The 24,124-nt window shown below is 36.8% G+C and overlaps 1 protein-coding gene across 9 annotated transcripts; it reads left to right on the top strand.

Annotated features, from left to right (window-relative positions):
* Window positions 1-3,264: 3,264 nt before the first annotated feature.
* On the top strand, window positions 3,265-23,865 carry Agps (alkyldihydroxyacetonephosphate synthase). 9 transcript variants are annotated; one of them, XM_067771181.1, is made up of 6 exons: window positions 3,265-3,356; window positions 12,580-12,865; window positions 13,617-13,703; window positions 21,361-22,549; window positions 22,616-22,720; window positions 22,835-23,865. In XM_067771181.1, exons 2-6 carry the CDS (start codon window positions 12,657-12,659, stop codon window positions 23,255-23,257), a joined length of 2,013 nt encoding a protein of 670 aa, XP_067627282.1. In that variant the 5' UTR covers window positions 3,265-3,356; window positions 12,580-12,656; the 3' UTR covers window positions 23,258-23,865. The 9 variants fall into 9 exon arrangements, with proteins under 9 accessions (XP_067627282.1, XP_067627281.1, XP_067627283.1 ...); XM_067771180.1 differs by having other exon boundaries at window positions 3,276-3,734; XM_067771182.1 differs by having other exon boundaries at window positions 3,281-3,356; window positions 12,577-12,865.
* Window positions 23,866-24,124: the final 259 nt, after the last annotated feature.

The raw sequence follows: 24,124 nt of genomic DNA, 5'->3' as shown, positions 1-24,124 counted from the left end.
TGAAGGACCTATCACTCAAAAGGAATACACCCATAGCTTCCTCCGTCCCAGTAGAGCGTTTATTTTCCTTTGCAGGCATTGTTTATAGTCCTAGAAGGCTATCAATGACGGAGGTTAGGTTAGGTTGAACTGGCCGGTCCATGAGGACCTCACATAGACTGATTGAGTCCGTAGTGTTACCAGAAGTTTGTTTTAACGACCAAACTGAAAAACCCTTTCAAAAACCAGGACCTATGTTATAAAATAACTCCGTCCTATTGGCAAATACTAGAAGCTTCCTAGGACTTAAACCACTTGCTGCTTCTAGATCTGACAGCTGTATCACTCCTAATAGCTGCAGTCTTAGCCTGGCAAGTGCAGGGCACGAGCAAAGAACGTGCTAGATCGTTTCCTCCTCCAACCCGTACTTCCTACATCTGCTATCACTGACCAAGCCTAATTTAAAGGCATGTGACGGCAGAAGGCAGTGTCCAGTCAGAATACCCGTCATGAGTCTACAGTCCTCTCTTTTTAATGATAGAAGCAACTTTGTTAATCTAAGGTTTTAAGACCTACACATAATCTTCAACACTTTACAGCCCCGCGCTTGAACCCACGCCTTTTCCGCTTGGTCGATCATGTGCACCTCTCGCCTTCGCTTAATCTCGCCCAGTTTAATTGGGACGTCTACGGAGCAAGCTTCAAGGGATGCGCCCTTTTTAGCTAGTTTTTCCGCTTTTTCATTCCCATCTATTCCCATATGCCCTGGGACCCAATATAGATGTATGCTTCTCGCTGTCGCGATTCTCTCCAGAGACTGCTTACACTCTAACACGCCTTCAGATGCTGTGCAATGCGAGATTATTGCCTTAATTGCTGCTTGACTGTCAATATAAAAATTAACACGGTTGCAGCCTAAGCTATTCTCAATGACGGAATTTTTTTTTGAAAAGCTAGTACTAATGAAGGCAAACACAAAACTGCTTTAATATTGTTAGCTATTGTACAATCATATATATTATTTCTAATTGTTGTTTTTATGTACGGGTCCCTTTTTCGCTCTTATTTGGAATCCAAATCTATAAATAAAGGTTTGGTTGTAAAGATGGAGAATCGGGCTATTAGCGAGCTTTGGGCAATTTTGGCCCTAGTTCTTTTGTTTAGCTATATTATATTAAAATAATTTGTTAAAAATAAACGATTGTGAGCACACACAGAAATCTATTTGACTTTGACACTGTTGTGAATATTTGCACTGCATTACCGGCATTTGCTACCACACGCCAGATGGCAGCGCAATAAGTTTTAATTGATTAATAGAACAACTGATTTCTGTTGATATTTGATAAGAGAATTTTATATTAGAGCTGGATTCGACTCGATTTTTTCGATTCGATTCTTAAAAAGAATCGATCAAATCGATTAAATCGAGCTGAAAAAAGTTGATTGTTGCTCAATTGTTTACCAAGGTTGTACCGCTAAATAAAGCTCGTCAGTTTCTTTCTCTTTTCGTTGACTGAGGCTCTTTGGCAACCACAGGTACTGCCACAGGGTTATTCACTTGTTGCTCCTATCGGAGTGAGGTTGGTAGTATATTCGATACATTGTTTCTGTGTTCTTACCAGATATTCCAATTTTGTGTGCAGGCATTTCTTCATTTAGTGCTGACTTCTCTGAAATATTAGCTTAGAAATCAAAAGGAGAACAACTTTTAGCTATAACCTTCTATTAATATCTCATCATAGCTGCCGTATCGAGAGTCGTTGGCATAGCCATTTGAAGTGTTCAAGAGAAAAGCCATGTCTATGAATTATGGTCATCTCCATTGAACCAGCCGATAGGTCTTGTTATGGGAAGGCATGAAGAAGTGTGGACACAACACAAGTATTCCTATCGGCACCCTTATTTGGAAACAGACGAAGCGGAAGACCTCCGCCAAGAAGACTTGGTCTCCCTTGGTGTTCGCAATTGGTGCCAGTTATGTTGAAGCCGGTATAGGTAGGCTGACTTGCGCAACTTAGGCAATGCCAAAATATCCTAGGCGGGTAAGTGCCAATTGCTGGTGATGATAAATTTTCTTCATATTTCTCCTTTTACGTATAGTCATAGTTCATGGTTTTTAAAAAAGTCGAACTTTTTTCAAATTTAAACACTATTTTATTTGGTCGGTGAACATGCGCCAAAACCTACACATATAAAAAATTACAAAAAATATATTTTTGCACGTTTTTATAAAATAAATATGAAATTGTACTTATTGTTGCTGAAAGCGATAAAAACATCGAAGGCTAAAAAAATCGAACGATTCTAAAAAGAAAATCGATTTTTCATTTCTTAAAAAAAGAACGATTGAATCGATTAAAAATCGAATCGAAATCCAGTTTTATTTTATATTGGTTGCGCAGGATGCGCACGGGTCCGGCTCGTTTATACTTATTTAATATGTTGTTTTATTTCTTGTTGCTTTTAATATGAATTTTACTCATATTCAATAAACATTTTATAACAGATGTTGTACATTTTGATTTTCCATTTATGAATCAAACTGACATATTTTATCAGAGAAAGTACTTTCGCGTACCCTGCAAAAATCGCGAGTACTCCATGCATGCATGTATGGAGTACTCGCTATGGACCAAGCGAGTGCTCCAAAATTAACCACAATTCATACAAAAAATATGGTCCAATTAACATTGCGATGTCCTAGGACCGGGCCATATACTCCAGCTCCGCATTACATCAGAGTAATCCATGGAGTACCCACAGTCCAATAAACATCGTGTAGTGATTACAGTCGTTAAAAACGAGCAATGATCGGCTTACAACATGTTCGTGTAGAAACATGAGTTGGTCCATCGCTGCATTACAGTGGAGTAGAATGGTAAGTACTCCAGTGGACCACATGGTCCAACGATTTTTGGAGGGTACTTGCAAGTATTTCGTAAGTATATCAACTTGTACTTTCGGATTCGAAGTACAAGTACTGTTACTTACTTAGATTTGAAGTACTTGAGTACTTGTACTTATTTGGTATTAGTACAAGTATGTACTCAGTACTTTACAGGTCTGGTATGAACCCACAACTCAAAGTTGAATATGTATTTAGCCTACTCCCGGTGCACATACGTAGCCGTTTTGAAACGGTTAAACACTATTAAACGAATCAATAATTGAATTCAGTTAAAAAAAAAACACACTGAGTGAAAATTTTTACGTTTTAAAAACAAAAACGAAGATCAACGCATTAATAAATCGAGGTGAAAATGCATAAAATTTTTAACTCTTAGCTGTTAGTCGTGATTTATGATGTGAAAAGTGCGCAATACCTTTCTAGAAGCGAGCGGGTGATGAACGATTTAATAATATGTTTGGAAATTGTAAGACTTAAAAATTGGTATTTGTGTGAGAATAAATTTAATATTGATGTAATTTTTTATGTGGTTAAGTGGTGATTGCTAATAATGCTATGAGAATTTGACAGCTGTCGCTGTGATAAACTAAAAAGAATTAATAATTCCAACATTTAAAATATTTAATAAAAAGAGATAACAATTTAAGGACTGCGTTTCAGAAAGAAGTGAGTGGTGTTGACGGTGTAAGAGCCTTTGAGCGGACTCAAGGGACAAAGAACCATCAACATCAATAATACCACCCAAAGCCTTCGGGGAGTATATTTATCGCTACAACAACAATAATAACGGATCTGCAACCTTCAACTCCGTATTTATTTGAACAGCAAGGAGCGTGGTTCATCGGTACCGTACAGCTTCTTATTACATTGTCAATTTCGACCGCCGTGCTCCACACACCACACCGAAGTTCCTGGTTTCAAGTCCTTAACAAAGCAACGTCAAAAATTTAGCAAAATTTTTTTTAAATTAGAAAAACATGCAGGTCCCGTCCCGTTGTAGGAAAAATCAGAAAGGATAACGACGAAAATTGTAAGAGCAGCCCTGTCTAAATCTTATCAAAGGTAAATCGCGCCAAGAATTCTTTGTATTGCTATTCAAGTTTCTTCATATTTGGGTGGGGATCGGGGGTATATTTCGTGGTTTGGGATTGTGGTATCGTGTTCCATATCTCCCTCGCTAGTAATCTGAAGAAGTGTTTCCTATACAACTTAAGCAGACTTTGTAAGTCGACTACTGGTCGTCTTACGTTCTCCGTCGCATTTTCTGGCATTATTCTTATCATTCAGCTTATGAAGCTTCTTGTACTCTTGCCTTAAGTACATTTTTTTCGAAATAGCTATATGTATTTTTTGTCACGCCGATGTCAATCATTATCAAGCTGTTGATAGATGTTATATCGTGAAGGCTGAATTTTTAGATTGCAGGACCAAAGTCCTTCCCTTTCCTAGGCTAACGCTTAGGTGCACAATCATGTTTTCGATGCTATAACGGGGCAGTCATCATATGTCGTTTCTTGTCTATATTGTCCACTTAGGCCTCATCACATATAAAACTTAAAAATCTGATATAAAATAGCCAAGTTACAACAAAAAAGCTATTTTGGCTGTATTTGCAAGGATCACAAAAAAATGCTTCCGATACACTCTCAACATAAGCATCAAATTTGGGGACGGACTGTTGCAACATTTTTTCGACCCACCTACCTAATTTAAACTTTCAATTTAATTTAATTTAATTTAAATATTTCTTATCAATGTATGTCACACAACTTTGATTTCTAACCAAATCTTATCTAAGTATTTTGAGTAACGGATTAAAAAATATAGGAAGTGTGCTAGGTTTAGTGCCTGTTTTGTGTTTGACTCATAATCCATTGGAGTTATTTTTTTTTTTTATTTAGAAGGCTGGTTGGCTTTGATGAGCATTCTTCACGGCTTCCGGGTTGCCTTCGAGTCGCTTCTATTTGTTTTACTGACTATAGTGAATGAGATCAAAAACGAAGTTACCCTATATACCCGTGTAAGTAAGCATGTATTCAAAAACTATAAAGTACCCCCGCCAACTTGCTTAAAGCATGAAATTGCATTTTTCGGTGATTTGGTGTTGGTTGACTGCGTTAACCGTTGTAAGTTATATTTTAAATCCATTAATCCCGCATAGCAGTATCAAAACTAAGTCATTCCCTTTAAAAATCTAAGTATCGTGAATGTGGTGAATGAAGTACGAATATATTTTGTAGCAGGCGTGGATCAGGGGGGGGGGGGGGAGGATAGGTAGGGATGTATTTTCAACGGTCAGAAGAGGGTAAAATGTTTACCCGCTTTGGAAAAGTAGGAGTAGAAAAACAAATGCCTTGCTACGAAAACCATTACAGACTGTTTTTTCAGCATATCAGTGCAACCTAATGCCAATACAAAAGGGATACACAGGACCAGTGCGAACTTATATTACTTTAGGCATCGAATAAAATTAAAAACTTAAACTGCGATGAGTAGTAAAATTCAATAATGCGTCTAAAGTAAACTAACCTCAACTTCAACTGCAGTTGAAGCTTTTATCGAAAAACCGGACATAAGTGGGAGAGGCTTGCACAATAGATCTGCACAAAGGTCGCAGTGCTTCCAGACCTATTAATAATAATAATAATAAGTGGGAGAGGTGTTATCCATTATATAGTTGAACTGTAGGAACTTTGCGCACTTAAATTGGTTTCGGGTTTGATGAAAAGTTTTACAGTCACACTTGGAAGTGATCGTAATACTTTTAAATGTGTTTCGATCTCTAAAAATTCATTGTTCTTTCCATCTGCACTGTTGATTTGACATTGAGAGTCGGAAGTAAAAGATATGACCTTCTAATATATCATACAAACTTGATCAGAAGATCTCCCATAAGCTCTTGACAGTTAATTCATGATGTATTACTAATGTTCCCAAGTTATTATTTACTAAAATATGTCAGAGGATATAATAGGAGTCGGCCTAGAACCAGAAGGTGCTAATCCGATCGTGCCGAATTCATATATTCTAAATTACAATCCATAACTGTAACATTCCTCTTATCTTAGTGTGGTCTAATTTTTAGGCCAAAACAACAATAGTGAGTAACAATTTTTTGTAACTGTATTTAGAAATCCATTGTTTTAGCGAAGTGTTTACATAAATAAGGTGTAATACGACAGTTTTGGTGTTCTTGCACATTTCTCGAAAGTCTTTAGTAGCGTTGCACAACCGAAAATCCTTGTTGGATATGATACGAATTCAAATAGTTTGTTTTAACAAAGACCTGTTTCAATTTTTTGGAACAAATTATATAATGGGAACATCAATAATATAAACGCAATAGTTAAGCACGACTTTATTTATGGTAGCCCATACCAAAGATACCAAGAGATATGAATTTCTGTAATTAAATCCGATAAAGGTCCATCGATATTCACCTACTGGCCTACTGGTTTAGATGAAAAAAGTACTAAAACTATCATAATTTACCCCTAAAAAAAAAAACAACACTTTTTCGGGGACAATATTGGTACATTGGTGAAACATTTTCAGATAGCCGAATGACAGAACAAAGAAGAATTTAGAGCGAGACAATTGACGGCTTACTTCACCTGTTTATTCCACCATGGGTAGCGTAATAGCAATGAACCCCTCAACAAGACTTTTACCGAATTGTCAAAATCGGTGGAGCCAATCGGCTGCTATTCAACTTTAAAAAAAAAGTACAAAGAAAATTCAAATGGCGATAATTAAGGATACAGTATTTTTTGGAAAAATCGAAGACGAGCAACTGTTTGTATTATCGATAGCTATCAAATAATATCTTTGTTGCTCAAAAATAAATTATGACGTTTTTCGGTGATCACTTTCAGAAGTTTTCATTCTATGTCTTTAAACATAACATTTATTTACATTGTTATTATTACATTGTTTTATTAAAATTATATAAGTATGAAATATACACACCCAGTGATGATAAAAGCATGGCATAAATATTACAAGGTAAAACCGGTGAGAGCCGAAATGACGTTTAAAAAAATTTTAAAATTCTTACTGCTCTACATTTTTATTTTTTTTATTTTGGTGTTGTTTTCATAACAAAAATATAACAAATCCGAAAGCGGAGGTAAAAAATTTTGGGTCTGTAAAGAGATATTTGCAAAAGAATTTTTTAAAATTTTCATGTGCTTGTTGTAAGTTTGATGATTTTGCGGTACCCACAAAAAAAATTTTGCACGTAAGTGTTTTCCGCGGATATAGTTTTGGTCTCCAACCCGGTGTTGGACCCACCCAAGGCAATTTTGTATAAGCGCGGCCAAAGGCAGCCAATGCAAAAAGGTGTTATGGGCAAAAATACTATGGATCCCACCCTCGGTCTTGGAGTACTCCTGGTCGGTTTTTTGTTAATATCTTTTGAACCATCTAAAATTTTTATTTTCCGACTTCGGATTATTGTTGTCGAGGTCAGCTGGTTTTTGGCACCTCTATCGGTATTTTTGGACGCGTATTACCAGTGTCATGCTATCGTATAAAATTACCATATATTTTTGCGTTCTAACATTAATATTATGATATTTTATGCAAAACCGAATTTTTTATTGTCGGAAATAACCAGAAAATAAGAAATATCAACGGTGAACCGCATTCCAGTATTTTCAATTCAAGAATTGTATTGTGCTTTGCCGCAAAAGGAAGCATTAGGCCACGATCCTCTTCTGAGGAATTTTCTTCAACAAATTGTTTAGAAATGTATCCGCGTCTGCGCGACGAGAAGAAAAACCCGACTTACCGCCAAGGTGTACGGAAGAGATACATATCTACTAATAATAACAATTTTGTGTGATATATATCTGAGGAGATTAAGGTCTAGCTTTCCATCCAATTCGAAGGCTACTTATCGTGTATTCGTTTTTCTACGAACTGGCTCACCTAAATACATGTTTTGTGTCGACCCAAAAATTTATTTTCTAATTCGGACGAACTTTTGGTGCCAAGGTAATGCCGAGGGACAATCAATACCATTTATACAAATTTTCTTAACTATTTTCGATGGATAGGCCAACACACTAGCTCTAGACCACGGCGGCAGACTTTGACCGCAGAGCCGGCAAATTCAGCTTCCACGAACTATCATACTCCAACTGGACAATGATGTTTAGCTAAGCTGCGAAGAGCTACAGCGTTTTTGCTGGCGTGGGCAAGTTATGGGAAGATCTCCACTGGGTTCGGAGAATCCGGTGGGGGAAAACTTTGATCTCTCTTGTTGCCCCCTGTTGGCGTCAGTTATCGCGAAACAGGGTTAGCTGGAGTCACTTGTTACGCAACGACCAGCATCTCCTAAACGGTTAAACGCTAATTAAAAAATGTATCTTCCAACCGCGAGGAAAAGGACCAAAACAACCCAAAGAATATCTCCAAGATCAATTTTTTCCCCAGTAGCGAGGACACTTGAGACTGGTGTTTCTTATAAAGTTAAGTTTTAGCATATTTAAGGTGAAGAAGGATTAATGAAAAATCAATAGGGTGGTCTCCAACATTCGCTTCTTAATTAGAAGAGGTTGAGAAGTAAGGCCTTTTCTTTTGTCGCTTTGCAAAATAGCACGTGTTGAGGCATCCATTATATTGGTTACTCATTTTTTTGCCATATACATACATAAAAACCGATTTCAAAACTTTTTGAAATATTTTTTCAATTATTTCATAAGCATTTTATTTTTTTGGCATTAAAAAAAAATTAAAATGTCAAACCAACCATTTTTTGGTGTTTGCTTTGGTTTGGCATTTCCACAAAGTTCAAGAGAGTGATTTTAAAATTTTTTTAAAAATCAAAAAACCATTATGGCCGCCAAGAAGAGTAAATGGTTTTACCTGGTAATATTTATACCATGGATAAAAGTACCAAATAAAAAATACAAAAAGTATTTAAAAAGAGAATACATACATACTTTCGAAAATACTTTGAAATCGAAAGCTTACATCATGGCTCAATTATATGGTTGGCTCATCCATCAGCTCATTTTATTTTTATCATTGCATGGTCGATGGGATTGTCAAAAGGAGATAGCGAACTCAAAATGAAACCAACACATTGACAACATTTACTTACCACACACAAAAACTGCTATGTTTTATGCTTTCATTTCATTCCATTCGCCTAATGCCAATACACAGATTTTGACAATTTGAACAGACATAATTTGTTGCTGTACAGATGAGCCAACCATATAGTTGAACCATGGCTTACATTTTGGTATTATTAAGTATTTTGGTAAATTTTGCATTTTTCTTGAGCATGAAAATAGCAGTCGGCACAAAATTTTGGCATTTGACGATGCATGACAATTTATACATGAATACCGCTTCTATAAAAATAAAACAAAATTTATGAAACTTTTTGATACAATTTTCGCGCCCCCACAGCCAAGCTCACGATCCGTCACTGTTTTGTAGTAATTTGTGAATTACGTTGCGAATTACTTATGGTGCTCACTGCCATGCGCATGCCATATATTATTGAGTATTGTGCTCACTCTATGCTGAAAATTGAGCTTTGAGAGCACAAAAATCACTCAAAAGCGAGCTCGCTCAAAATTATGACTTTATCAAATACTTCGTTGTATTTATGATATAAAATTACTAGTTTATCATTTGATAAGATAAGATAGGTCTAGTTTTTGGCACTGAAATATCGTAACATGATTCATTACATTATGTGAGCGGATATAAATAAAACACGAGATTGGTCTCTACAATTCAAGAGTAAAAGCCCAAAAAATCGTTTATATTCAAAACATGAACTTTTTTAAATACGAGATAAAGCATAGCAACGTCTACCTCATCTGTTAAACAATGTTCTCATAGAAATCAAAATGCAAAACAGTTTTATTTTTACCAGGTAGGTTAAAAGTTCGGTTGATAACCCGTTTCATCATTCAGCTTCGAGCGACCTGCCCAATATTAACTTTAATCCGTGTCTTCAGTAAACCAACATAAAAAAGTGTGAAAAGGTTATATTGGGTGATCGATTTGCGAAGAGCAAATCACCAAAACGAGAGGTAAAGCGACCCGGGCATGCTTTCTGAAGAATAGTCTACGTTCTTGAAGAGCAAACCGATTAATGGCTTGGTGATTTGTGTTCTGCGTTCGCCTGTTATTGGAAGTCATTTGAAAAGGTTATAACAATTTTGTTGTTATTTACTGAAGGCATTCTTACAGAGTAGTTAAAAAAAATAGAACACAACCACAATAAAGAAAAACTAGATGACAACCGTAGCCTTAGCAGTGGCTACTTGATCAATTTAGATAAAAATATGTACAAATTATTAAAAAAAAACATAGAATATTCGCGATTGATTGTAGAAGGGTTCATAAGTGCAATACAAAGCTTTATAGCTTCAGAGCTTCCGCAATCCAATTGTTGTTTGGCAGACACCGCCGTCGTGAATGTAATCAAGCCTTCTACTTTGAGCCTTCGAAAAAAATTTTCAAAGCATTACTCCTTCAACTTGATCTTATGATCATTTATAAGTACAATACCCTAAATGTTGAACTTAATTGCCATTAAACACCCTTAGACCACATTTACACATGCCTTAATCTGCAATAAATCGTCAATAGATTATCTACGTGTTTACATGTGTTCCATTCCTCGGAACTAGATTATTTTCTGTCAAATTTTCATGCTGCTCTTTTATTTTGTGCTTCCAAATAGAGATTACACTCTAGAGGTGGCACTTTTTAAATGGTTATATTTAGCCTGACTTGACAGACCGGCCGGCTGCACGACTGCAAGGCCGTTGTGAACGAATTTTGTAATTGAAATTTAAGTAACTTCCCGATAAGCTACAAGCTTGAAACTTGGAATATAGTTCAGAACCCGATGACAATGCAATAATAAGAAAAAAAAATTCCGATAGGTGGCGCATGGATCGAAATATTTCAAAGAATCGTATTTGCGGTCCGATTTGGTTCATATTTGGAACACATAATACATACATGAATATAAAGCGACCTATGAAAAAAATCGTCGCTAGGTGGCGCAAGGATCGAGATATTAAAAAAATCGGTTTTATGTCTGATTTGGCTCATATTTGGAACACATAATACATAAATGAATAGAAAGCGACCTATGGAAAAAATCGTCGCTAGTTGGCGCAAGGATCGAGATATTAAAAAAACGGTTTTATGTCTGATTTGGTTCATATTTGGAACACATAATACATACATGAATAGAAAGCGACCTATGAAAAAAAATCGTCGCTAGGGGGCGCAAGGATCGATATATTCAAAAAAATCGTATTTGTGGTTCGATTGGGCTCATATTTGGAACACATAATATATACATGAATAGATAGAGACATATGAAAAAAATCCGATTTGGCTCATATTTGGAATAAATATTACACACAGTCCGGTAGAAGTGACATCAAAATATTTTGGAGTTGGGGGAGGGACAAGCATACGTGGCGCAGAGTTGAGTAAAGTCTTTGGAAGGATTATGTATTGAGGACTTAGATTGTAACAAATTGTCAGGAAAGAGTACGTGTAATATGAATCACTAAATGAACTAAATAGAATGAGAAATAATAGGCAATTAAATAAAGACTAAAAACTTGAAAAAAAAAAAAAATTAAAAAAAATTTAAGTTAAACGGTTTTATTGAAAATATTATTTACATGAAGTAATAATAATACTATTGTTTTCAATAAAACCATTTAACTTAAAAATTGTTTTTTTTAATTATTTTTCGTGTTCATATTTACCGAGGGGGAAAAATATATGGGAAATCTAGTTATATAATTAACGATTAGGAGTTAGGTACGCAAATGAAGATAATCGCGTTATATGTAAACTAGGTCTTATGAACATCTGTAAGAGAAGTACACATTGTTAGCTTATAAAAAAAAATTAGCCATAAAATTAAGGGCCACCTTCATGTTCATTTCAGTGACATCAAAAAGTTAAACTAGAGCACTTTTGAGTGCAAAAATATATACAAACTGGAGCAAAATATCAAATAACGAAAAAATTAATTAAACCCCATAAACAACTTTGTTTTGTGCTCTCACGCATTTCACTTTCTGCCGCCCAAAGTAATGTCACATTCGATATAACAGCTCAGAACTAATTAATTGAGCGCTGAAGAATGCGCCGGTCACACTTTTAGATTTACTCAAAGCATACGCATAGAACAGTTTTAACCCCCTTTGTGAACTGCACAGTGTAAGCGAACAAACTGCCCGCACTCTCCTCTGTTATAAACTCATTCACTATTTAGAATTGAGTTGGTTGCACGGCAGGCGACAACGTGCATGAGTGCTTAAAAGAAAACTTTACTAAATTAAGGCATATAAAAAATATCAAATATAAAATACTAATTAAGAACAAAAAATTATTATTTAAAATATTTAAAACAAATTTTTATAAAGTTATACACAAGTCATTATTTTAAAAAATACAACAGTGCACAAAAAAACGCGAACAGTCGAAAAAATAATTTTCAACAAATTGAAAAAATCGATTCGAAGTGCGTAAGCATTTGCACATGCAACCAAATCTGTGACAAAAACCCACAAGGCAGTGAATAAAGTTAAAAATACATACAGAATAATTGTGCGACTTTATTTTGTACATATTTATAAATTTCTAATTGTTTTAAAGAGCTAATTTGTAATATTTTCAAGCAGAAAAAATTTAAAAGCGCTGTAGCATAATTTACTTAAATACCAGAAGCAAAAGTAATAAAAAATAGAATTAAGTATAAATGATGAATACAACAAATATGGAGTGTATCACCACACCATTGTCAACCACCAGCTGTGCTAGCTCCGATGGGGGTGGCAGTGTGTTGTGTGAAAACAATTCGTTTAGTAGCAAAAGCGGCGGCGTTAACAAGCCGTTCATTAGGCCCACCACTGTATTGTTGGATCAACGTTTCTCGCAGCAAGTAAAGGGTGTTTATCCTCTAAAACGGTAAGTATTATACAAGTTTTATAGTTTCCTGTAGAGCTGATGATTATCTGGGTAATTCAATGATTTTCCAAAAAAATACCTAGTTCTAAAAAGACACCCGGTTTTTAAATGGTACCCGGTTCTGAAAAAGAACCCGGTTCCAAATATGTACCCGATTTTGAAAAAGTACCTGGTTCAAGAAAAATATCCGGTTCTAAAAAAGTACCCGGTTCTAAAAAAAAGTACCCGGTTCCAAAAAGTACCCAGTTTTAAAAAATTACTTGGTTATGGAAAAAGTACCCGCTTCTAAAAAAGTTCCGGGTACTTTTGTTCAAAGGCTAATTTTGTTGCACCGGATATTTTTGTAGAAAAGGGTACTTATGTTAAATTGGGCACTGTATTGGAACCGGGTAGCTATGTTCAACTGGGTATTTTTTTGGAGCCAGGTACTTTTGCTGAACAGGGTACTTTTGTCAAACCATGTACTTTTTTGGTATCAGATTATTTTGTGAAACCAGGTATTTTTGATAAACCGGGTACTTGTTTGGAACCAGGTACATTTGTGTATGTACATATGTGCACGTATACAAATGTTTGCTACTGTGGCTGTCTATGGTAAGTATAAAAGGTGCAAGAAAGTACGTTAAGTTACCCGGCTAATTTCCGGGTATTAATTAAACGGTTATCATCAGCTATAGTTTCCTCATCAATAACTTGTAACTTTAAAAACTTTATTTATTCTTTCTTTCCGGTATCTGCTTTCGCTCTAAAGCCAAGATGTGTTGAAATGGTATGGTTGGGGTTATAAGGACTCGCAATTTTATGTGGATAACGGTGTCATTGGCTTCAAGGGAGATAAGTATGTATTGAATATTAAGAATTTACATATGTGCATGCGTTCTGAATATACGAGGTGTGGCATTTAAGTTCCGCGAATCGGTCAATAAAAAACAAGAAAATGAAAGTTTAGAAAAATTTTACTATCGACCTTCACAACAGTCTTCGTCCTACTCTACACAGCGATTTCAGGATTTCTCCCATGATTGGAAGCACCCTTGCAAGTCCTCCGGCGCTAGTCCGCTTAGTATCACAGTGACAGCTTCTTGGACCTCCCGTAAAATTCCATGATGATTTGCCTTGAGCTGCGATGTCATATTGAGGAATAGAGAAAGGAGCAATAACGGTGCTTTAGGGTAGGTAAGGCAACGTTGGGATGCCTTTTTTCCCCCAAAACTCTTGCAGAACGAACGAGGAATGTGCCGGTGCATGGTCGTGATGCAAGATCCAGCCATCCTTGATGAATTCGCCAATATAAAGTTTTCCAGTCACTATCTGGTCAACGGGAACGTATTCACGATGAATGATGCCGTTGAAAAAAACAATCAAAATTGCCTGCATATGTGACTTTGACATCCTCGCTTTCTTTGGCCGCTCCACTCTTTTCCATCCACTGTTGTCTTTGTTTACGCAGCTCAGAGTTATACTCAAATATTCAAGTCCCATCTCCAGTGACACCCTGTTTGTGGTTTTTCGCCAGATTTCACTAAAAGATGAATCACAAGACATTGTTTCTGATGTACGTCAAATATTTTCACTAAACCATCAAACAAATACGCATAAAATACAAGCCAAACGTGCTATCTAAGTACTTCACTACTTTGAACTCTTAACTAAAAGCAAGGTTTCTCCTCATAGAAAGATGATGAATGCAAAAGTGCTGCCAGTTTTAAAATTGTAACTAAATTTCCGAAACTAAATTGACACACCTCTTACAAGAGTAGGCATGAGTGCACATTAGACCGTATCACTAAAAAGTTAAAAATGTACATACTAAGTCGAGTATTGAAAAATGGAAAAAAATATTGTTTTCAGCACCCTATAAAACAGAGAATTTGAAATTGTGTGTTCGTTATAACTTATCTGCTTGATCAGTGATTTCAATAAGTGATATATTGTTGGAAAAAGCTTCAATCAGTGCACAATTCGTCCGAAGAAGTCATTAAGCTATCTGGTCACATTCAGCTTTATCGAGGTTTCCTTAAAACCAACACCTTTTATTCGACAAAAGTTACAAACCCTCTTAATATATAAATTACTTGGTTTTTCATATTTGAGACATTGCAAAAGTGAGAAAAAAGATAGAGAAAACATAGAGAAAAATGCAATTCCGCTGTTCTTACAGGGTGGCGAAAAATTGTTTAATTTAATTTCTAGAAATGTCTTTAAGAAAAAGTTCAAATCAGAGGTGCACATTTTTATCTTTTTTGTCTCTGTACATCGTAATACGCTTTAATGCACATGTACTATGTATATTAGGGTTGTTCTTAGAAGTTCAAGGGACTATGGTTTTTAGTCTCAAACGGTAATACTACGTCAAATATATTATATATAAACTTTGGTCTCGATTAGAGTGTAAAATAGTGTAACATACAGGTCAAAGCGCATACAATCCTATGCTATGAAGACACAGCTTAATCGTCTCCAGTCGAGACTAATACTGTTACTTTAACCGTACTTTTGCCGTTTGATTGGGCGGAACTAGAAAAAACATTTCTATTTGATGTTTAAGGAGCACTCTAATCTATATATTTATTAGATCGTTTGAAATGTTTTTGCGACGACAAACAGGCCTTTGAAAATGAGAGTCCCTTAAATTAATGTTAGGGTGGTCCTCATTTTACATTTAAGTTTGCCACACGAATTGCACGTGGAAACTTGGTTCAATATCTTATTATTTGTATAAAGGGCAAATCTATCGAAAAAGCACCTCGGGTTAAAAATTGGAAATAAATGAAAATGCAATCAAAATATAAGTAAAAAAGTGAAGTAGATATAAATACTTATCTTCTAGGAATCCGGTTTATTGAATTTTTTATTTTTTTTTAATATTTCCACTGAGGTAGAAAGTTGAAATTTATTCTCACATTACTATGTGCTTTCAATGTGATTTGTCTCACCCGTCACAAGCTAAAGTAGGGTTATATATATATATACTTTTTTCTTTTTAAATATTCAAGTTAGGTTAAAGTTTCTCTTTAAAACTTATGGAACCGCAGCTATATAACGGATTTCTGTGGGAAAATGTTTCTCGAACAGAATTATTTAGAAAATTTATCAATCTTCAAAATATTTTATTAATTTTATTATAACAATTTACAAAGCGTACAGCGGTAGTGAACAGCGAAATATTTTGCTACTAAAGCACTGCTGAAAATCCAATGTTGTGCTAAGCTTTTTTGAAACGCGCCTATAAATATTCCACACAATTTGGATTAACATATAGTTAACGTATGTATAAAATTGTGTATAAAAGGAGTATCAAACAAGTAAGGAAGTCTAAGTTCGGGTGAAACCGAACATTACATACCCATCTGTACACTTGAAATGCTGTTGGTGTTTGTTTTGTGTGCTTAGTAGTGTTACAAGGTTGCGCAATAATACATATATTCATATTAGGCCGGGTCGATTTGTGGGGAGGCAAAAAAATCGCCCATTGCTCTGTGAAAATCATATTCTAGGGATCAAAATAAGAAACTTTTCCGAAGGAACCATGCCTCTAAAACGAATTCTAATGCAAATTATTAGAAATTAGCGTTTTTACAAACCCGCTTTAAAACCAAGGCATAACTGTGGTGCATTTGCATGTCGTAAACATAGTTGTGTGGGTTTTTTATTCAACCGTTTTAAAAAATGAAGGTATCACTGTGACACAATTGCAGATCGTAAAATTGCTTGTGTTGTTTTTTTTAAGCCACCACAAGACACAGCAGGTAGAATTGAAATTGCCCCTACCCAAAAGTTCGACCCAAAGGGGGGTCATCAGAATTCGTTTTCGAGATATGGTTCCTTCGGCAAAGTTTCTTATTTTGATCCCTAGAATACGATTTTCACCGAGCAATGAGCGATTTTTAAATCGACCCGTCCTAATACATATGGTTCTATTCTGAACTAATTTTTCTTTGAATTATGCCACCCGAAACATAGAAAATTGCTTAGCCATTTTTTTAAATTTGAAGTTTTTCCTATTTATTGTTATAAATCCATTTGGGAAATGAAATACCATTGATATAAAGCTTTTTTTGCAAAGATATAGCTTACTTTATTCGTTCACGACCCTTTTTAAAAATCTTTCATATAAAAGTGGGCGTGGTCCTTAACCGATTTCGTAAATTAAAATTAGTAAAGGCAACCTCTCTGCCGAATTTTGTTACGATAGGTTAAACGATTTTTGATTTATAATTAATAATATTTGTAAAATTGATTTTATTACAAGTGGGCGGTGCCACGCCGATTTTAAAAATTTTTTTCAAATTTTTATCAAGAGTCTCAATATTAGTTCATACGTCAAATTTCAACATTTCTAGGTGTATTATTTACTAAATAATCAGGTTTTTTGTGTTTTCCAAAAGTTATATATATAAAAAGTGGTCGTGGTTATCATCCGATTTCGCTCATTTTCAATACCAATCTATTTCGGGTCCAGATAAACTCGGGTACCAAATTTGGTGAAGATATCTCAATATTTAATCAAGTTATCGTGTTAACGAACAGACGGACGGACGAACATGGCTCAATCAAATTTTTTTCGATACTGATGATTTTGATATATGGAAGTCTATATCTATCTCGATTCCTTTAACCCTGTTTAACCAACCGTTATCCAAAGTTACAATACCCTGTTTACAAGTACAGCTGGGTGTAAAAACAAGACAATACTTAGAGACAATTTACTTAGCGTGCAGCGGGGCATTCATTTGACTAAGTGGTTACAGGCATCAACATTAACACCAGTGTGAAGTATGAATGTTGGAGACTTCGAATTCAAAATTCAGCTCCCGAAAAGCTAACTTCTGAAGAAGTAAAATTAAGAAACATGTCCTAGTAACCATCACCGGGTGTAAATTTTTTAATTTTTCTCTAATATAACTAACAAAAATAAAAGTATAAAGCATTATGAGCCTGTCTCTCTCAATAAATACAAAACTATCTCAAACGATTTTTCTTATAAAATCTAGTTAAGTAAGTTTAAGTACGAGATAGAAGATGTGGAATCAAAATTCTCCATTTTGGAGGCCTATTTTCGCATTTAAATATAACTTTTGAGCGTTGTTCCATGGAAAACAAAAAAATAATTTTTTTGAAACGATCTTATGTTTATGTTTCATATCCATGTATTTGCCGATTTTTAATCTAAATTTTATCATTTTGTTTATTGACTAAACTTATGGCGTTAAAACCAGTATTAGGCAGAGTTTGGTGGTTACAATAATTAGCGCCAGCTTGCCGACAATATTGGACGTTTCCTGTAAATTGGCTTGGCAGAAATTAAGCGCCTAAGTTAATCATTCAGTTCACTCTGATGGCAATGAACTTCAGCAAAAGTAGGCGTAATTTGGCTTCGTAATATAGAATATGATCAACTTTTGTTGCAGTAGCAACATTTTACCCCTTACCGTTCATTAATTGCCATTAAAATCTTGTAATGTTAGCATCACTCCAATTTAGCGCTTGCGGAGTGTCCAAGGTTTTTCATTCCGATAACCGGCAGTTCGTCTTGAATTGTTTTCTCATCTTAGAAGAAGCTACAGTGTCAGACAAACAATAGTGCATTCGCTACAAGCCGATGTCTTCGGGAGAGTCAGATGATCGCTTTTGGCATTAACCCGGTAATGCACCGAGAGATCTTGGGGCAAAAATTTGTTGAAAGCTGCATTCGCGGAGTGCCGCCCATGAAGCCTAGGCGGAGTAGCCGTAATGTTCGTTCTTCGGGCAAAAGATGCTCCAACTTGAGGTGATCCATCCCATTCCACGAGCCTTCGGATATATCGCCGAATGATGTGCGGCTCCGGTCAAGAAACTTGAAGTGGATTTTAACGAAGATTTTGAAATGAGTTCGAGAGAATTTTTTAGGCACTGGCCTTGTTCGCAGACCCACAGAAGATAGCAGCTGTATCTTTATTCGCTGATCTATATCGACGCAAGAACGTAAAACTCATTAAAATGCCTTAAGTGGATTGTCGTCACAAGTATACCTAGGTTAGGTTAGATTGGGTGGTAGCTTCCCTGACAGGGGAAGCTCACGTGGACAACATGAAGGTCCGTTGTGATACCACATATAATAAACTAAAATAACGGTGACATAGATATTACTACTTAGAGAATCGTTGGGTAGCAACGATAAAGTTCCGAATGATCCCGATCTCAACCTTGGATGGCTCCTCGGGAGATCCAAGTGAGTCGCGACCGAAATACTTTCGCCTAGTTCTGGCAAAAGCTGGACAATCAAGCATAAAGTGATTTGGTGATTCCACCTGATCATCCTCCATACAGTTGCAGCAGGATGGAGTTTCCAATATATTGAGACGTACCGCATGGATACCCATGAAACAGTGCCCTGTCACCCAATTATTTCAGCAGACCTGCTGCCATTCACTTTCGGGCAGAAAGATCTTGCAAAATGTAGTATCCGCCCAACGATTGCTGAGCTGACTCGAGGCCCAGCTATGAGGAGCAAGCCACAGGTGGCTAGCGAAATCCTGAAATCCCTACAGCCATCTTCATCCGGTTCAGTTGTACCGATTCGGGCTAAGAGATTCATTTGACAGTTACCTGGAATATCACTATGGCCCGGGACCCAGATAATCTTAATTGTAAAATAATTCGATGCAATCGCAAGTGAGGTCAGGCACTCCCAGACCACCCTGGATCGAACTGTAGTTTTGCTCAAGGCCTTTATAGCCGCTTGGCTATCAGAGTAGATGTTAAATTCCCTAACCATAGTAGCACTTGATATCATTTCATCCACCGCATCCTTAATCGCAGCAACTTCCGCTTGGAATACACTGCAGTGTTCAGCCAACTTAAACTTGCGGCTTACATTTAGCTCTTGACAAAAGACCCCATGCCAACCTTTCCGTCCAACTTTGACTCATCCGTGAACAAATTAACCGGTCCCATGCCCCAGATAATTCATCTTCCCAACTCCTCCCTCGGGGGAATGACTGGGGTGAAGGTTGCATAGGGAGCGGTTATCGGCATACAGTAGTCCGTCCTGTCCGGGATAAAGTCGAAACTAGTAAGAAGGCTAGAGTGCCCGAAGTCAGAAAGCCCATAACCCATACCACGAAGCCTGACCAACGACCGGGCCGCGGCTTCCTTTCCCGCCATATCTACTGGATGTATGTTCAGCATGACATTCAGTGCCACGGTAGGTCTTGTTCTCAGAGCGACACTGATACCAATCAGCGCCGTCCGTTGCGCTGACACTAACATTTTGGAGGTGCTCGACGTGTCCAGTGCTTTCCACCAGAACAGCACCCCATAGAGCAGAATCAGTTTGACCACCATATCATAAAGCCAGTATACTACTCCTGGCGAGAGCCCCCATCTCTTTCCGATAGCCACCAGTATACCTAAGAGCATTTGTCTTTGATATAGGCATTGTTTGGATGGAGTGATTCATTGCTTATAACTTTTCTTTGTCGATGCGGGACTTCACTTACGAGCTCTTAGTCAATAAAATTATCTCATGTGGCTTTATTTCTGCCGAACTAATATTAATAGGCAACCACGACCAACTCCGGCGGTCTGATAGTTGTATTAATCAAATACCTACAAATCGGGAAAGGACACAGAGTAGACTTTTATGACTCATTGCTCGGTGCATTCAACCTCCTAGGGAGTATTCGACGATACAAGTGTCTTATTTAGGACTCAGATAATTTCTGGACACTCTGTAAGAACTCCTCTATTCATTTATTAAATAAAAGGGCATCCGAAAACTATTCGAGAATAGCCATAAATAGAGGTTGTGATTCCGTTTTTTTTGTACTTAGTATTCCTAGTGGTCCTCCAGGGAGAAGTCTTTTCCTGCTACTATTTCGGAGCGCTCCTTACTTCTTTGACTTTGATGTTTCTATGATATCGATGCAAGTATGTATGTATATTAGACTGGGATATCGCGCCATCGATTTTTCGATAGGATTTGGGCTCAGGAAAAAAAGTTCCACTACGCATACCCAAAAAAGTAATTTTCGAGCTTCAAAATTTCATTTTTTTTTACTTTTTTCGACTTTGCTTTTTAAGGTTTTTTCTTGACCTACTAAAAAAATTTTCATTTGATTGTAAAATTTTCATGTGTACCCTGTCCGATCCAACAATTTTTTTTTAAACTGTTATCAACATGGTTTTTAGCGGACATTTTTGGGTCGGACATGGTATACATATGGACATTTTTTAATAGGTCATGAAAAAAATCAAAGTCGAAAAAGGTCAAAAAAATGAAATTTCGCAGGCTTGAAATTTTTTTTTTGGATATGCCTAGTGGAACTTTTTTTCCTGAACCCAAATCCTATCGAAAAATCGATGGCGCGATATTGGTTAACTTTCGTCCATACAAATCGACCCACCTTAAAGTATATAACTGATAAACTGTAGTTTTTTTAAACTAAGGATTTAATAACTGTTGAAGAATTTTTAAATATTTTAACAAATATTAACAACATTTCTGCCTACAGATACCCCCTTGAAGGTTGTACCCTGCCCTACTTCACCGACTGGGTTTATGACAAATTCAAAATGCGAGTCGACGGTAAAACACAATATCCGCAAATGCCTGCCGAGTTTCCGGCACCAACCGTTAATGCGCCCTTCCTGCAGGATCTTCAAACGCTTAAACTCGCAAGCTCAAGTTCCGGAGAAGATCGTTTGATACGTTGTCACGGTCAAACATTACACGATATCTACACGCTTTGGAACAATCAGTTCAAACGCATACCTGATATTGTCCTCTGGCCACGTAGCCATCAGGAAGTAGTACAATTGGTTGAGCTCGCGCATAAACATAATGTTGTTGTGATACCATATGGTGGCGGTACTTCAGTTTCTGGATCAATTACGTGTCCGCAGGCAGAGCAACGTATGATTTGCGTTTTGGATACTTCGCAAATGAATCGCATGCTTTGGTTGAATAAAGCCAATTTGACAGCGTGCTTTGAAGCGGGCATTGTGGGGCAAGATTTAGAACGCGAGCTACGCAAACTAGGCTTGACGGTGGGTCATGAGCCAGACAGCTATGAATTCTCAACACTTGGCGGTTGGGTGGCAACACGCGCTTCAGGCATGAAGAAAAATGTATATGGAAATATTGAAGATTTGGTCGTGCGCGTACGTATGGTCACTGCAAATTGTGGTGTACTGGAACGCGAATGTATGGCACCGCGTATTAGTTGTGGACCAGATTTCAATCACATCATAATTGGTTCAGAGGGCACACTTGGTGTTGTTACCGAGGTTGTGCTGAAGGTGCGTCCACTGCCACCGGTTAAACGTTATGGTTCGTTGGTTTTTCCCGATTTCGAGCGAGGTGTGCTATTTATGCGCGAAGTGGCACGTAGACGTTGCCAGCCGGCATCAGTGCGTTTAATGGATAATGTGCAGTTTATATTGGGGCAATCACTGAAACCAGTTAGAGGTTGGCTATCAAATTTTGTCGATACTCTGAAGCGTTCTTATGTCACTATGTGGAAAGGACTGGACTTGACAAAGATGGTTGCGGCCACGCTGTTATTTGAAGGCGAGGCGGAGGATGTGCAAAGGCAGGAAGCGCTTATTTATGAGATTGCTAAAGAGTTTCAAGGCTTCTCGGCAGGTGGTCAGAACGGTGAGCGCGGTTACATATTGACATTTGTCATAGCTTACATCAGGGTGAGTGGCATCATCATTGTTTTTTTTTTGTTATAGGTTATTTATTTATCCACTCATTCATTGAAGGATTTTGCGCTGACTCAGAAAATTGTTGGTGAGTCCTTTGAAACGTCTGTGCCCTGGGATCGCTGCAGTGCGCTGTGTCGTAGTGTGAAGCGACGCGTAGAAGCGGTGAGTCGCAGTTAAAGAATATAGCCTTGGATAAGCAAAGTCAATTCAAAACTAAATTAGTGCTGAAGATTGTTTTCATATTTGTTTATTAATTTCTTCTCTTTTCACCCTTAGGAATGTTACAGGCGCAACATAAATCATTTCATTATATCCTGTCGCGTTACACAAACGTACGATGTCGGCGCTTGTGTTTACTTCTATTTCGCCTTTAAGTATTCAGCCATTGATGATCCTGTCGCAACATTCGAAGCGATTGAGATGAGTGCGCGCGAAGAGATTTTAACATCGGGTGGTTCGGTTTCACATCATCATGGCATTGGTAAAGTACGTAGCAAATGGTATGAGACAACTATTTCGAGCGCTGGCAGCGAATTGTATTTAGCGGCGAAAAGACAGCTGGATCCGAAAAATATTTTCGCTGCGGGTAATTTATTAACGGAGGAGCAATGGCAGGTGGAAAGCAAAGGGAATGCTCATACGCTAACATCACAGTCAATCAACGTCGCGGCAAATTCAATAATTAAGGCGAAGCTTTAAAAGCGGGAATATGACATTAAAGAGGACTAAGAGGCAGCTGTGATGATGATGAGATGACCCAAGGCGAATCTATACAAGGTTATGGCAAAGTAAATTCAACCAAATCGTCGTGCAGAAGAATGTCAAGTCAAAACAAAATTTTCATTGATTTCGATTAACTGACATATTGGAGTACAAGGCGTTGTATGGAACATAATCAAGAATCAATCAGCTGTTGCTTTTCGCTTAACTCATCTCAAGGCGAATTCAGTACCAGGTGTTATTATCGCAACAGCTGATTGCTTCTTCTTCACTATTTTCCATACAGAACCTTGTACTTTTTCAGTTAATCGATATCAATAAAAATTTTGTTTTGACTTGACATTCTTCTGCACGGCGAATTGGTTGAATTCGCTTTGCCACCACCTGGTACGAATTCGCCTTGGCAAAAAGTATAGAGGATTTAATTTAAAATATTCGCCATTTCTTACTTTTGTATTAGGGCTAGGTTAGTATGTATGTTTACTGTTAATATGTGTGACAAGAAAAAACTTATTTTTTTGCTTAATTATTTTGTATGCGAATATTAATTTTACTCAATTGTTTTATGAAATGAAATAGAAAAAGGATTGAGGTGTTTCTTATTCGAAAATTTATGTCTGTTTTGTTATCTTACTTAGTATATATTAAAGAATATTTTTTATTTAAACCGGAAAAACTTGACTCAAATTAAATGACCCGATTTTTCAAGAAAACAAATTCAAATTGTGTAATTTAAAGAACTTTTAAACAGTATTCTTACTCTCCTTCGCCCTTTTATTTATCCAATTTTTCACTCCTCTCTCTGCGTCCCTTTCTCCCTCTCCGTCTTTTCCATCCGTTCCTTGC

This window comes from Eurosta solidaginis, chromosome 3 (genome assembly GCF_040869045.1).
Source record: "Eurosta solidaginis isolate ZX-2024a chromosome 3, ASM4086904v1, whole genome shotgun sequence".
Taxonomy (NCBI): Eukaryota; Metazoa; Arthropoda; class Insecta; order Diptera; family Tephritidae; genus Eurosta; species Eurosta solidaginis.
The sequence above is the reverse complement of the archived record's forward strand: the minus strand, read 5'-3'. Positions and strand labels throughout refer to the sequence as shown.

Coding starts and splice junctions, on each gene's coding strand:
- Agps (XM_067771181.1), top strand. CDS start 12,657: ATGATGAATACAACAAATATGGAGTGTATCACCACACCATTGTCAACC. Junction 13,704..21,360: donor ATTGGCTTCAAGGGAGATAA/GTATGTATTGAA, acceptor TTCTGCCTACAG/ATACCCCCTTGAAGGTTGTA. Junction 22,721..22,834: donor TGAAGCGACGCGTAGAAGCG/GTGAGTCGCAGT, acceptor TTTCACCCTTAG/GAATGTTACAGGCGCAACAT.